Consider the following 15,271-nt stretch of genomic DNA (forward strand, 5'->3'; position numbering starts at 1 on the left):
ATTAAGAGGGGAGTACATTTTCAACTGGTATATTGGTTATTGTTGTGGAAATTATACCCCCTATAATAAAGCCACTGTATTGAAGCTAGAGTCAAATGCTTTTAAAGACTCAACCTCTATATAAAGATGTGTCAGTATCTTATATGTGATGGTCCTGTGATAATATTAAAGTGAGATTAAGAGGGGAGTACGTTTTCAACGGGTATATTGGTTATTGTTGTGGAAATTATACCCCCTATAATAAACCCACTGTATTGAAGCTACAGTCAAATGCTTTTATAGACTCAACCTCTATATAAAGATGTGTCTGTATCTTATATGTGACGTGCCTGTGATAATATTAAAGTGAGATTAAGAGGGGAGTACATTTTCAACGGGTATATTGGTTATTGCTGTGGAAATTATACCCCCTATAATAAACCTGCTATATTGAAGCTACAGTCAAATGCTTTTAAAGACTCAACCTCTATATAAAGATGTGTCAGTATCTTATATGTGACGTGCCTGTGATAATATTAAAGTGAGATTAAGAGGGGAGTACGTTTTCAACGGGTATATTGGTTATTGTTGTGGAAATTATACCCCCTATAATAAACCTTCTATATTGAAGCTACAGTCAAATGCTTTTAAAGACTCAACCTCTATATAAAGATGTGTCTGTATCTTATATGTGACGTGCCTGTGATAATATTAAAGTGAGATTAAGAGGGGAGTACATTTTCAACGGGTATATTGGTTATTGCTGTGGAAATTATACCCCCTATAATAAACCTGCTATATTGAAGCTACAGTCAAATGCTTTTAAAGACTCAACCTCTATATAAAGATGTGTCAGTATCTTATATGTGACGTGCCTGTGATAATATTAAAGTGAGATTAAGAGGGGAGTACATTTTCAACGGGTATATTGGTTATTGTTGTGGAAATTATACCCCCTATAATAAACCCACTGTATTGAAGCTACAGTCAAATGCTTTTAAAGACTCAACCTCTATATAAAGATGTGTCTGTATCTTATATGTGACGTGCCTGTGATAATATTAAAGTGAGATTAAGAGGGGAGTACATTTTCAACGGGTATATTGGTTATTGCTGTGGAAATTATACCCCCTATAATAAACCCACTGTATTGAAGCTACACTCTAAAAAAAGGCTGGGTTAAAATAACCCAATTTGGGTTATTTTGGTAACCCAACATTGGGTCAAATATGGACAAACCCAGCGTTGGGTTATTTTAACCCAGCCAGTTGGGTTAAATCTTTGACCCAACATGCTGGGTTGTTTTATTTAAATCAACTTTTGCTTAAAAATTACATTGATGGTTTAAAACAAACCCGAAATGTTTAAAAATAATAATAACAAAATCACAGAGAAAAACTCGAGGCATCAGTAAGAATCAATAGTTTTATTAAGGATCAAAATGCAAGACAAAAGGAATTCATAAAAACATGCAATATGTTATGCTCAATGAACAATAAAATGGCATATAAAACACTTTGATGAAATGTATGTTTATACATATTTAAAGAACATTAATTTCAATAAATTACATTAGTTTAGATTTTAACATATACATTTAACAAGGTTATTAAAGTGGCACAAGTAAATATAAATAGTTAGACAACTTAACACTTCAAAACGCTATAAAAAGTATTTTACTAAACCCTTGTTAATAGAACCGCATTTATATGTTAAAATATAAGTCTATGCACAAGTTTTCTATAAAAAAAGAAATAAACAAGCGTTATGGATGTGAAAAAGGGACACCGTAACTTTCCTCTTCATATAAACTCACAAAACATTTTAAATAGTGTTAGTTCTTTCGGTTTCAGCACTGCTTAACCTGACATATCCATGGAGCAGTCTTACTTAAGAGGATTCTTTTCCTAGGAGTTGTAGACAACAGTGTGGTGTGCACTTTTGGAAGTGGATGTCCAGCAGGAGGGTTTCTTTATCAATTTGTTCATCTATAAAGAGACAAGAAAAGAGACAATAGAAGAATGTAAGGAAACTGGCCAACCCAGAGCACAATGGATTATAATAAACATATAAAGAAGTACATTAACATTTTACCTAAATAATGTTTACCTTTAAGCCTGTTATGAAAACATCCACGTTCCAGTTGACATTCTCTTGAATAGAATGATCCATTAATATTAGCTGTTATTCTGCAACCTGTCAGTGGGGGGAAAAAGAAGAGTGGGATCTAGTACAGAAAGCGAAATACAGTCTTAAAAAATAATATTATAAACGTTAAAACAACCCTTCACTAATTCGACACACTCGGGAATAAGTTTAAGTCTAAAAAGAGCAACAATTGTTCGTCTCATATACCCAAAATTAACTATATCGCATTGTTAACCACTAACGTTATAAGAGCCAGCGGCTATTCCCGAAGCAATGGCCGAGATAGAGCTGCTCTCCACGGAGACACGACCGCTGACAGCCTGAAGCTCACACCTCCGACAGCGTCTTAACAAAATCTCAAAGAGGCGTTATGTTTATATATAAATCACGTATTTGAGTTCTTAACAACAACATTCTCGTCTAAAAGACTCTTAAATCTAAGTTCCGTCACCGAACATTAGCGGTATTTATAAAAAAAAATGAGCTGGATGTTTGCTTTTGCCACGTCGCTCTCGTGTCGACCTTAAACTAATATCAAGTTGCGTAAGTTACTGAACTAAATTCCTCACACAAGTCACACATTTCAGAGGAAATGTTCACCAAAAAGGAAGTTTAAATGATTAAAAAGCTTTAAATTAGAACAACGTGGGCATAACGTTACAGACTAGCTATCCAAAGCTAACGAAGCTAGATTGTAACGTTACTTTCAAACCTAATGCGAACAACCGAATTTTGCATACTTTTGCATTTTTTTTACAGTAATAGTTTTATACATTAAAAACTCGTAAAACATACCTTTTATTCTCCGAATAACAGCTTTCCGAGATGAAGTGGATCAAAATGCCCGCGAAGGTAAAGTTTGTCTGATGCGTAGAGGAGTGGGAGGGGTTTACTCTCTCAACTGTCACTCAATTGGACCAGACTGGTAACCCAGCGTTTGGGTTACTCAAAAAATGACCCAACACTAAGAAAATAACCCAACAAAATGACCCAACAGGCTCAACCCAGCTGTTGGGTTAAACAAATAACCCAGCATTTTTTAGAGTGTACAGTCAAATGCTTTTAAAGACTCAACCTTTATATAAAGATGTGTCAGTATTTTATATGTGACGTGCCTGTGATAATATTAAAGTGAGATTAAGAGGGGAGTACATTTTCAACGGGTATATTGGTTATTGCTGTGGAAATTATACCCCCTATAATAAAGCCACTGTATTGAAGCTAGAGTCAAATGCTTTTAAAGACACAACCTCTATATAAAGATGTGTTTGTATCTTATATGTGACGTGCCTGTGATAATATTAAAGTGAGATTAAGAGGGGAGTACATTTTCAACGGGTATATTGGTTATTGCTGTGGAAATTATTCCCCCTATAATAAACCCACTGTATTGAAGCTACAGTCAAATGCTTTTAAAGACTCAACCTCTATATAAAGATGTGTCTGTATCTTATATGTGACGTGCCTGTGATAATATTAAAGTGAGATTAAGAGGGGAGTACATTTTCAACGGGTATATTGGTTATTGCTGTGGAAATTATTCCCCCTATAATAAACCCACTGTATTGAAGCTAGAGTCAAATGCTTTTAAAGACTCAACCTCTATATAAAGATGTGTCAGTATCTTATATGTGATGGTCCTGTGATAATATTAAAGTGAGATTAAGAGGGAAGTACATTTTTGGCAGGTGTAAGTTTAAAATTTTTGAAATTTTTCTCCCCCATTAAACTCGTTCTAGTAAAACTAAAGCTTAATGGTCACGAGGCCACCAACCAAAGATATATTAAAGAAATGAAGTGCTTCTTGTTCCAGCTTTTTAACAATACACAAAGGTTAGAAAAACATACATTGAATAGAATATTTAGACCTGAAAAGAAATAGAGGAATCTAGAATGGTCTGTTAAAAAGCCTGATACAAAATAACTCATATTTTGTATTTTCATAACTCATAACGCATTTTCAATGTTATCAAAATGGAAGACAATTGAAAACTGTTTGTTTTGTCTTTTAATCGTGATTTCATTGGTCATACAAAATGTAACAGAAGGGAAAAATCCTTAAAAAAAGAGATACATTTATTTCTCTATACTTCAATGACTGAATATTTGTATTTTTAAATGACGTTCATATGCAAGTATCAAAGGAAATGTAAAGGATCAGCCTACAAGTTATTTGAAAGACGGTGTGAACTAGTAACATTACAACAGCAAAACGTCATCCACGAATCCAAAGATATCGTGACATTACTTTTTGGAACAAAGTTGTGCACAAATAAATGACATCGGGCATCCAAATTAGTCTGCATAAAAAACATTACTATCCCTTTACTGTGATAATCCATGTAAAATTTTCCGGTTGGTCTTGAAGATATTGTTTCCACAAGCGAGCTAAATCGATCTATGCTGTTGTGTGTTTATTTACTTGACCCATCTTTAATCCTTAGTATTGCTTAACATCTCTTGGTGATCGTAGATTTTAGGACTTTGACAACGACTAATTTACACATTCATTCCTGGGGTAGAAGAGCGAAATAGAATCGCAGCAAACAGAACTCTTAACTCCGCCTATCAAATGTGAATAATGCGCGTGCACGCGAGGGGAGTATGATTTGTCCGGGGAGTCGGATTTCGGTACAACACCGGCGCTGGAACTGCAGTCACGTTTATTTGCACCGTGACGAGGAGGGACCACAAAGCCGCTGCTGAAAGAGACTTCCTCATGTCCTACTGGTGATTATTTAAATCGTTTTATTAAGAAGTACAGTATTCATACACTGTTAAAATCGAACTTAAAATGGTTCTCCCAAAAATGCAATAAAGTAATCTATCTACCACTTCTCTAGCGCAAGATACATATTTTCAATATTTATAACTGCTTACTGGTGGTACAGAGAACCATGCTGTGTCTGAAACCACTCCCTCGCTCACTCCTTCACCATTCTCAATATAGCGAATGACATTCCACTGTATAGGGAAAAAGTGAATGAAAATAAGTGAACGGAAAGGTTTTGTACACCGATGTAATATAACCTTGTGTTGTCAAAATATTGATATGTTATAGCACCACTTTTTAAGGTTATATCTTTTTTATTCTATGTTTGGCTTACATGTGTTTTTCTTTTGTTTTTTGTTTTTTAGGCTACAGCTGCTTTGATAGAATACAAACAAAGCGCTATAAAAATAAATCTGACTTCACTGTATAATTAGATATTACATATAATTTTGTAGTAAAATGTAGTGTTACATATTTTATTGGTGAAAACTCTAGAGTTATGTATTTTGTGAACTGCTTTTAATCTCATAATAAGAAACACCACATTAATTAATGTCATATGTTTTCATTTGCTAAATGTGTCCCATCGGGTTATAAATACTACATGCTCACTTGGGATCTTCATGCCCACTAGAACACTTAGCCCAAAAACAGGAAATACGTCATGAAAGTAGTCAAGCGAAAAGTCCGAAAGTGAGGGTATTCGGACGCAGCCTCAGTAACACATCTGGCGCTTGGTGCATGCTCGTTTAAGCTCCCCGTGTTCACCACAGCATTCTATGTATGTGCAGTCATCCATAATTTCATCCACTCATTCATTCGCCCTGGTTAAACGTTGTTTATGTTAGAAAGATGTCCAGTGCAGAGTCACCGTAACAGTTCTCATGTTTAATGCACGTGTTTCTGTCTTTATGTGCGCTCTTCAAAGATTTCATCCACTCGTTTCATTTCTCATTAAGTTGATGTTCTAATAAATTTTATTTACCGCTTTTCACTATGTGGATTGTTCCAAAGCTACTTTGCAGGAGTGTAGCGGGTACGACCGAGGGAGTTGCTGAAGACAAGGGGTGTGGCTAGAGGAATAAAGGTGCCCGGTAGGAAGGAGTTGGGAGAGGTGTCTGTTTCTGGCAGTGAGGAATAGAGGGTGACACACTGTCATGTACTGGAATGATGTTCTGTACCTTTAAGAAAAGTTCGATGCATCTTGGGAAACGGGAAGTATAAGTCGCTGTTCAGAATGTCAGCATTGTCGCTACCCGATCCGTCCCGGAAACACGATTTGTTCCGCGCATGCGCGAAAGTGCGTCTACTTCCGGTAATTCCCATTTTCACGACAGTTGACTCGATGCGTTCTAATTGGCGCCACTTCCTGTTATCTTAGATGTTTTACGACAGTCTGTTAGTGGCGATGTTGGAGAGTACAAAAATGGTTTACAGCGCTATGGATTCGTTTGTGTTTTATGAACGACTTCAGAAATTTCTCTAGTCAGTCCTTCAGAGCGTCGTTAGGTTGACTGAGTGGGTGGGTGGGTGGGGTTTGGGTGGTTGTTTGGAATAACCAAATGTGTAAATAAATGTAATAAATACATAAATAACTTTTTCTGTGTGTTTCTTAAATGCAGACATTTGTTAAAATATTAGAAAAGTAAGGTCAATGCCCTGTTCCTTAATCAGCAATTTAAGTAAATGAATAGATGTTTGATTGTGTGACTGAGAGAGGCTGGGTGGGAGGTTGAGATTTAGAGAATGACTAAAGAAAATAAGGAACAAATGTACAAATAAATTGGATGAATTCTGAAAATCCTGCTTGTCAAGGGCAACCATGTAAGGATTTCAATAATCTAATTAGGTTATCAATTTGTGCCACATATTAACCTTGACATATTTTGCCAAAAAAAAAGGTTTTAAGAGAATCACTAATAAACATATTCATTTTAAATTTTATAGTTTTTCTATAAATAAAGAAGTATTTTTATATATAAAAATCAGTTTCTCACTATTTTGTCATATTGTATTTTCTTGGAATCAAAAAATATAATAAAAAGAAACATAAAGATTATTAGAGAAAAACTACTTTTCACTCTTTACAGGATTCCTTGTGTATCCCTCCGTACGTTTCACCAAACCATTATCATTTGTAATATGTTTGATGTCTTTTGATGTTAATTGCTCTTTTTTTATACAGAGTTTATTTAAAAAAATATTTCCGGTATGGACAAACAACTTTTTTTATTAAAACTGCCGTAAATTGTTTCGAACAGAAGTAGACGGAGTTTCACGCATGCTCGGAACAAATCGTATTTGCCGTAAATTATTTCGGCCGGAAGTAGACGCACTTTCGCGCATGCGCGGAACAAATCGTGTTTCCGGGACGGATCGGGTAGCGACAAGCATGCGTGTGGCTGAGTTGATTTGACATATGTGTAAATAAAAAACGAGTACACAACAGACACCGCCTTGCATGTGGATGTTGTGGTACATGTCACTACCCGATCCGTCCCGGAAACACGATCTGTTGCGCGCATGCGCGAAAGTGCGTCTACTTCCGCCCGAAATAATTTACGGCAAACACGATTTGTTCCGCGTGTCGCTACCCGATCCGTCCCGGAAACACGATTTGTTCCGCGCATGCGCGAAAGTGCGTCTACTTCTGGCCGAAATAATTTACGGCAAACACGATTTTTTCCGCGCATGCGTGAAACTCCGTCTACTTCTGTTCGAAACAATTTACGGCAGTTTTAATAAAAAAGTTCTCAGGAGTGAGAAACTGATTTTTATGTATAACAATACTGCTTTATTTATAGAAAAACTATAAAACTTAAAATGAATATGTTTATTAGTGATTCTCTTAAAACCTTTTTTTGGCAAAATATGTCAAGGTTACCCTTACAAAAAATAACTATAGGTTTACTGCAGTACAATGAAGTACAAATGCAGTAAAATTGCAGTACACAAATACAACTGTAGTAAAATGAAGTACAATTGAACTGAGAGAGGGTAGACCCTGGTAAATCCATCACCCTTTTCCACTCTTTCTCCAGGGTGAGTACAAAAATTGCAGCCATGTGCCCCATTAAACTGGTTAATATTTTGCACAGGAGCCCTTGCAACAGAGTCAACAGTGCATAGAATGGTAGCGACTTTGGAACATTCATATGTTTTTTTCGCAGTGTTGTACCACACAACACCTTCACTTTCTAACGATCGACAATCCTCTATGAATGGTTTCAAAAAGCTTTCCATTTTTGGCTTTGTTTGACCAAACCAGAGTGCAGGTACCATGTGTACATGAAATAATAACCCTTACCCAAATGTTCTGATACATTGCATTCTGTATCACACATTGGACAGAGTACGCTCTCAACATCTAGTATACCAATGTAAGCTCCACAATCAGGATTAAGACAGTAATGATGTAACTGCCAGCTGGTTTGGTCAAAAGCTCGATTGAACAGGTAGTTGGTAGAGGGTAAACTATTTTCAGGGAGAAGCATCTGAAGCAAATCCAGTAAATCCTGACATCCTGCCTTGGTCACATGGTGGCGTAGCATGTAGCTCAGAAGTGCGGTTAGACTTTCACCTTTTGAAAGTTTGGCTCCCGGATACAAGGGCTGGTCACCATCATGGATAAAGGTTTGACCTGTGGTATTTCCATCCTCAGGATCGACTGATCCGCTATTCTTGAGATGAAAAAATAGAAGAAATTGATGTATGACTATTGAATGTGATTCCGTCAGAATACGATCTCAATTAAACTTATGATTTAGTCGAAATTAGGAATTAGCTTAATATAAATTTTTAATTCATTTTTTAATTTTATTCAATCACTGGCCTATGATTAATGCCTATAACTATTGAGTTCAGAGCTAAAAGCAATATTCTGCTGGTTTAAAAGTTAGGTTACTAATTTAGTGCTCTGTTCAGATTCTAGAAATAATTTAACTGGACAATGTGTAGGCATCAATATGATATAAGACAGTTTTGCTTGTCTATCAAATGAAATTTACTTTGTCAATGTGTATGAAATCATTAGTATGTACTAAATTGCCTTTGTGTTAAATATACTTTCTCCTGATTTCCTTCTTAATTCCCTATTTCTTGCTAAATACAGATGCATAAAGAACAAATCTTTACATATGAATTAATTAATTAAAAATAAATATTGTAAATATTGTTTTTTTAAGAGCAAGCATACAACTGCAAGTCCATTCCCAATAAGTTCCCTAGATAACAACATTTACCTCCTCATTGCTCAACCACTGTGTGCCATCTACATCAACACCTGCTGTGTCATCTGACTACATGGAGAAATATTTAAATGACACACAGCTTACAACAAATAGCTCACTACAGTACATGTTAAATTAGCAAACTGTAAAGTAATTAGAAAAGAAAATACAGTACAGACAAAGATGTACAGTAAACAATTAATACCAAGAGAAAACTAAATTCATTTTCAGTGCAGCACTGTTACCTCTTCTCTGTAGAGTAATTGTGTGTCTTCAGATTCAGAGTCAGTACCTTCTTGTTCCTTTTCTGAATGTGTCTTAGACAATCAAATCAAATGACCATTAAACTTGTTTAAAAATGTTTCCAGTTTTTATATGCATATAATTGCAAAATGCTAATTACAAAAAAATATAATATAGTTATTATACTAAAGGAGCTGAATTAAAACATAGACTGTTTCTTTTATTCGTACCTCAGATAACAGGCTACCACTTTCTCTGGTATTTCTGCGCACACTGGTGTTCCGAGGAGTTTCTTCTTCGTCATCTTCCAGAAATATTTTGTACTTGTTTCTTCTGCAATGTTTTTTATTTGGAATTACGCGGTCATCTTCTAAAAAGTATTTATACTTTCGCCCTTTGGACATGTTTCACGTATATAGAAATCGTGACTAGATTTAGTTTTTCGCGCCAATGCAACAGTTGTCCTGACAACAAGTCTCGAGCGCTGCTATTTCAGTCAGTCAACAAACAAGCGTCTACAAGTATCCTGCAGGATGGATATAAAATACGCATTAGTTGATTTCTTCACTGACAACACTATTCATATATGTGAACTATCGCAATTAAAACACAGATGTATGACAAAACTGAATCCCGATGCCATTCACAAGTGGGACAAAAATGAAGAGGCGTACATTTTCTGGAAGAAGAGTTCCTCATGCGAGCTCCAGCGCTGGCCTTGTCGAGTCATCCAATTCAGTGGTGAGTAACGTTATAAGTGTTGTACCGTGTTCATAACATTAGTTATAATTTAAGCGAAATGTGAAAGATGTTTTTTTGATAAAAATATTACAAATAAGAGAAACGAGCTTACCCAAACGGATGAAAGTGAGTTAGTCTGAGGAGCGCGAACTTAAAGAAACAGTTCCAATACAATTCTGAATGAAACGATGGTGATAGAGAATATTAATTTTTAAAGTGAACTATCCTTTCATGCGATTGAAAGACTACAGTTTAATTTCCTTACCATGATTAAACTTTGTACTCCTGAGATAGGCGCAGGCTCCCCGTGACCCGAGGTAGTTCGGATAAGCGGTAGAAAATGGATGGATGGATGGATGGATGATTAAACTTTGTCATGTGATGCCCAACGAGGGATTTCTCCGTCAAATTTCATGCAACCTCAGACTGTAGCTAAAAGGATGTCGGTGTTCACACAAAAACCTAAACTGTGTGCACTCAATGGACTGTCAATTGTAATTGCAGTTGCGTTATTACGCCATAATTGGGGCACTGTTTCGTTATCAGCACAGACGCTGGAGAGTAGCAGAAGGAGCTGCATTAGCTGTATTTCACGGCTGTTCAGGTTATGTTTCTTTTGCATTCAAGCACGTTTAATCTCTTGAAAACGTTCCTTAAATTAATGTGGCATACAGCATTGTAATGTTTCAGTTGTGCAGTTGGCTCGTTGAATAAGAGTCAAACTGTACACAGCGTTCGCCAATATGAACGCACATTGTGATCAGAACGACTCGCAAACGAATGGCTCATTTAAACTGATTCGTTTGAACTGTTGAAACTTTTCAGTCACTAGCGGTTATAAGAGATCAATGAATCATTCAAAGCTCAGTGAACCACAAGAGAACGCAGGATGTGAATTTAATAAGACCGGTTAATTCAGTTGCCTGTCAATTGTAGGCTGAAAAGTTGGTTGAAAAATGATAGAGCTTAATTTTTTTTTGGTTGAATTAAAGTAATGTTTTAAATAACTTAATAATTGTCATTTTCATCTTATTCTAGAACTTGTTATATGTTGTTTTTAAAGTGCTTTTTTAATCCACTCAAAGGAACGGTAGGCCTACATGTGCGTTTGTGCAAAAGAACAGGATGGCACCACCTCCGCCTCATTTTGAGCCAGGAAAAACTCTGTATTATTAATCAGTCCAACCAGCTGTACACAAATTTAATTATGCAATTATAAATATGTTATCAGCCTACACTGAATGTACTTTGTAATTTTTTTCAAGGAGAGCGCCAACCCCTAATTGACACTAGGAAAAAAATTGAAAAAGGGTGTGCCTTTGACAGAATACCCCTCTTTGCAAAAGAAGAATCGTTGGGGAAAGGGAGAAGAGAGAAAGTTAAAAGGAACTTCCCAGATGTTGGTGAAACTTCATTCCTGGACCAGGTATATATATTTATTGCTCCCTAGATTTAGTGCTTCTAGAGCTATACATGTACACCTGATTTTAGATGGTGTTTAATCCAGATATTTATTTTATTTATATTGTTTGGTGCTTTCAGGAAAATGCACCAGTTACAGCTAAAAAAAAGAAGACCAAGAACAGTATTCAGCAAAAGATAATGGCAGCTGTGAAAGAAAGTTGTTCTCAAATTGTGGTGAGCAGCAAGCTACTTTATTCATTTGTTCTTATTATAGTAGTTTAGAATTCATAATTGATATTGTACTTCAGGAACCAAGAGCTGTGAGAGGGCAGGAGGAATCATTTTCATCAAGTCCCCTGTCACCTAAGCCATATGAGAGTTCAGACAAGGCTGAGAAGATTAAAGAATTAAAAGATGAAATAAAAGAACTACAGGAAGATTTAAAATATGAGCTGCGCTTCAGGATAAAAGCAGAGAGAGAACTGAGGGAGTGGAAAGGTAATGAAATCTATAACATCACAACATTTTTTTATTTCTAACAACAATCTAAACAATTATTGTGTCCTTAACCACTTAAGTTATTAACATGTCCAAAGTAAACCAAATTTCTGATATTTCAGCATATTCAAAGTAATCATCCTTTCCCTAAATATTCATTTCACTTTACTTTACTTTACTGTAGCAAATTCTTAGCAAACAATACTGAATGGCTGTTTTTTTCATTATTAAATCATCCATTTAAACAATTGCCACAATGTTACATTGACCTTTACAGAAAAATATAATATTTGTGGTGGGCACTGTATAGCATTAAATAGAACAAAACTGAATGTACTTTCTTCCAGAAATTCATGCAGTTGTGCAGGAGCTAAAATGTACAGTTGGGGAAATTAAGGGGATGTGCAATTCAAAAAAGAAACCTGACATATTGCATATGCCATCATCTTTTGAGGACACTGCTGGTCAAAACCAAGAACCACGCATTGCTCAAGAAAGTGGGCAGGTAAGTGAGTCTCAGTGTGTGTCTCAGTCAGCTCCCAGTTAAGTAGTCAGTGCATTGATCAGGGAGTTGGCCATTTTAAGGGCTACACACACCTTACTATGTGTCACTGTGTGTCAAACCTTCATAATAATTACTGCAAACCTGATATTTCCTGGAAGGTAACTGATTACATCAACTTAGGAGAGGGGGTGACAATAAAAAGAAGCCAATTTGAGAGGATCAACACCCAAGATTTTAAAAAATTTACAAGTGAGCTTCTCTTAGTGACCTTTGGGAGAGAAACTCTTGCCACACACTCTCTAAATGGAAGAAAGGCGCCCAATGCCGATACCAGCAAGGAGGCACTTCCGGCTAACAAAGTGTCTGTCTTAATAGGTGACTTCTGGTTTATTTTTTCAGAATAAATGGGTTATTATTTGTTAAATCAGTTTGTTTCTGTTTCTTTTTTTTACAGGCTACATCCAAAAACGGTTTCGTGTTTCCACATCGGAGATAAAGGCAGTCATAAGAACCAAGCTTAACAATGAGGACAAGCTCTTAAAAAAACGAAACCTCTCTGAATGATGACCTCATGCACAATTTGTTGATATACACTGTTATATAATGCATGTTATTTAAGGTTAAAAAAGCTATTTACTCACATCTATTGTTGCAGTTTCTATGTAAATAACATAGATTATATACAGTATTGCTGATGTTTAATAAAACTGCTTCTGGCTACTCAATGGTTGTATTTCAATGATTAAGCAGTTTACTAGCATTTTACTTCACTAGTAGTGTTATTGAGTTGCAGCTGTATTGCAGCAATACTGCACTTGTATTTTAGTTGTACTTCAAATGTATTGTAGTACTATTGCAGTGGTATTTTAATAGTACTTTAAACGTATTGCAGTACGATTGCAGTTGTATTTTAGAAGTACTTGCAGTAATACTGCAGTAACTCCATTAAAACTCTTCAAATGACATTTATTACTATATACTGCAAAATTGCATTTTTTTTGTGTCCAAAAAACTGCATTTTTCTACATGTAATAAAAACTGTAGTATTACTTCTAAAAAACTGCAGTTTTCTTTTGTAAGGGTAATATGTGGCACAAATTGATAACCTAATTAGATTATTGAAATCCTTGGTTGCCCTTGACAAGCAGGATTTTCAGAATTCATCCAATTTATTTTTACATTTGTTCCTTATTTTCTTTAGTCATTCACTAAATCTCAACCTCCCACCCAGCCTCTCTCAGTCACACAATCAAACATCTATTCATTTACTTAACTTGCAGATTAAGGAACAGGGCATTGACCTTACTTTTCTAATATTTTAACAAATGTCTGCATTTAAGAAACACACAGAAAAAGTTATTTATGTATTTATTACATTTATTTACACATTTGGTTATTCCAAACAACAACCGAAACCCCACCCACCCACTCACTCAACCTAACGACGCTCTGAAGGACAGTCAGGAATCTATCCTTTTAAGAGAAATTTCTGAAGTCGTTCATAAAACACAAACGAATCCATAGCGCTGTAAACCATTTTTGTACTCTCCAACATCGCCACTAACAGACTGTCGTAAAACATCTAAGATAACAGGAAGTGGCGCCAATTAGAACGCATCGAGTCGACTGTTGTGAAAATGGTAATTACCGGAAGTAGACGCACTTTCACGCATGCGCGGAACAAATCGTGTTTCCGGGACGGATCGGGTAGCGACACCGCGCAAGCGTGAAACTCCGAAACAATTTACGGCAGTTTTGATAAAAAAGTTGTTTGTCCATACCGGAAATATATATATAAAAAAACTCTGTATAAAAAAGAGCAATTAATATCAATAGACATTAAACACATTACAATTTATAATGGTTTGGTGAAACGTACGAGGGATACACAAATAATCATATAAAGTGTGGAAAGTAGTTTTTCTCTAATAATCTTTATGTTGCTTTTATTATATTTTTTTATTCCAAGAAAATACAATATGACAAGTGAGAAATTTATTTTTATATATAAAATACTTCTTTATTTATAGAAAAACTATAAAACTTAAAATGAATAAATTTATTAGTGATTCTCTTAAAACCTTTATTTGGCAAAATATGTCAAGGTTAATACGTGGCACAAATTGATAACCTAATTAAATTATTTAAATCCTTACCTGATTACCCTTGAATGCAGGATTTTCAGAATCCATCCAATTTATTTATACATTTGTTCCTTATTTTCTTTAGTCATTAACTAAATCTCAACCTCCCATCCAGCCTCTCTCAGTCACACAATCAAACATCTATTCATCTACTTAAATTGCTGATTGAGGAACAGGGCATTGACCTTACTTTTCTAATATTTTAACAAATGTCTTTTAACAAATGTCTGTATTTAAGAAACACACAGAAAAAGTTATGTATTTATTACATTTATTTACACATTTGGTTATTGCAAACAACCACCCAAACTCCACCCACTCACTCAACCTAACCCAATCACCCTTGTTTGCTCACACACTCACTCACACTATCTCATTCTCTCGCGCACTCTCACAATCGCTCACTCACGCTCGCTCACTCACCCTCGCTCGCTCAACAACTCACGCTAGAACATTGCATTGACCTTAAGGCCTTGTTCATCAACACAGTATGACAAAAATGTTTCAATGTCTTCTTGGCAGTAAAATATAAACAAAAAGTCATCCTTTGCTTCAGAGACTTGATCCCCAGGAGGTTCTTTAGAGCATTTTCTTGATCATCCTTGTT

The 15,271-nt window shown here is 35.6% G+C and overlaps 1 protein-coding gene and 1 long non-coding RNA gene across 2 annotated transcripts; one reads left to right on the plus strand and one right to left on the minus strand.

Annotated features, from left to right (window-relative positions):
- Nucleotides 1–1,390: 1,390 nt before the first annotated feature.
- Nucleotides 1,391–2,771, minus strand: LOC130421017 (uncharacterized). Its single transcript, XR_008906745.1, has 2 exons — nucleotides 2,089–2,771; nucleotides 1,391–1,967 (listed from the first exon to the last, which is right to left on the minus strand). It is a non-coding gene; the product is annotated as an uncharacterized LOC130421017 (long non-coding RNA).
- Nucleotides 2,772–9,809: 7,038 nt separating this feature from the next.
- Nucleotides 9,810–13,041, plus strand: LOC130421261 (uncharacterized). Its single transcript, XM_056749058.1, has 7 exons — nucleotides 9,810–10,113; nucleotides 11,379–11,539; nucleotides 11,656–11,751; nucleotides 11,826–12,015; nucleotides 12,363–12,520; nucleotides 12,679–12,881; nucleotides 12,975–13,041. Exons 1-7 carry the CDS (start codon nucleotides 9,906–9,908, stop codon nucleotides 13,039–13,041), a joined length of 1,083 nt encoding a protein of 360 aa, XP_056605036.1. The 5' UTR covers nucleotides 9,810–9,905.
- Nucleotides 13,042–15,271: the final 2,230 nt, after the last annotated feature.

This window comes from Triplophysa dalaica, chromosome 5, assembly GCF_015846415.1.
Source record: "Triplophysa dalaica isolate WHDGS20190420 chromosome 5, ASM1584641v1, whole genome shotgun sequence".
NCBI lineage: Eukaryota > Metazoa > Chordata > Actinopteri > Cypriniformes > Nemacheilidae > Triplophysa > Triplophysa dalaica.

Coding starts and splice junctions, on each gene's coding strand:
- LOC130421261 (XM_056749058.1), top strand. CDS start 9,906: ATGGATATAAAATACGCATTAGTTGATTTCTTCACTGACAACACTATT. Junction 11,752..11,825: donor AAAGTTGTTCTCAAATTGTG/GTGAGCAGCAAG, acceptor ATTGTACTTCAG/GAACCAAGAGCTGTGAGAGG. Junction 12,882..12,974: donor GCACTTCCGGCTAACAAAGT/GTCTGTCTTAAT, acceptor TTTTTTTTACAG/GCTACATCCAAAAACGGTTT.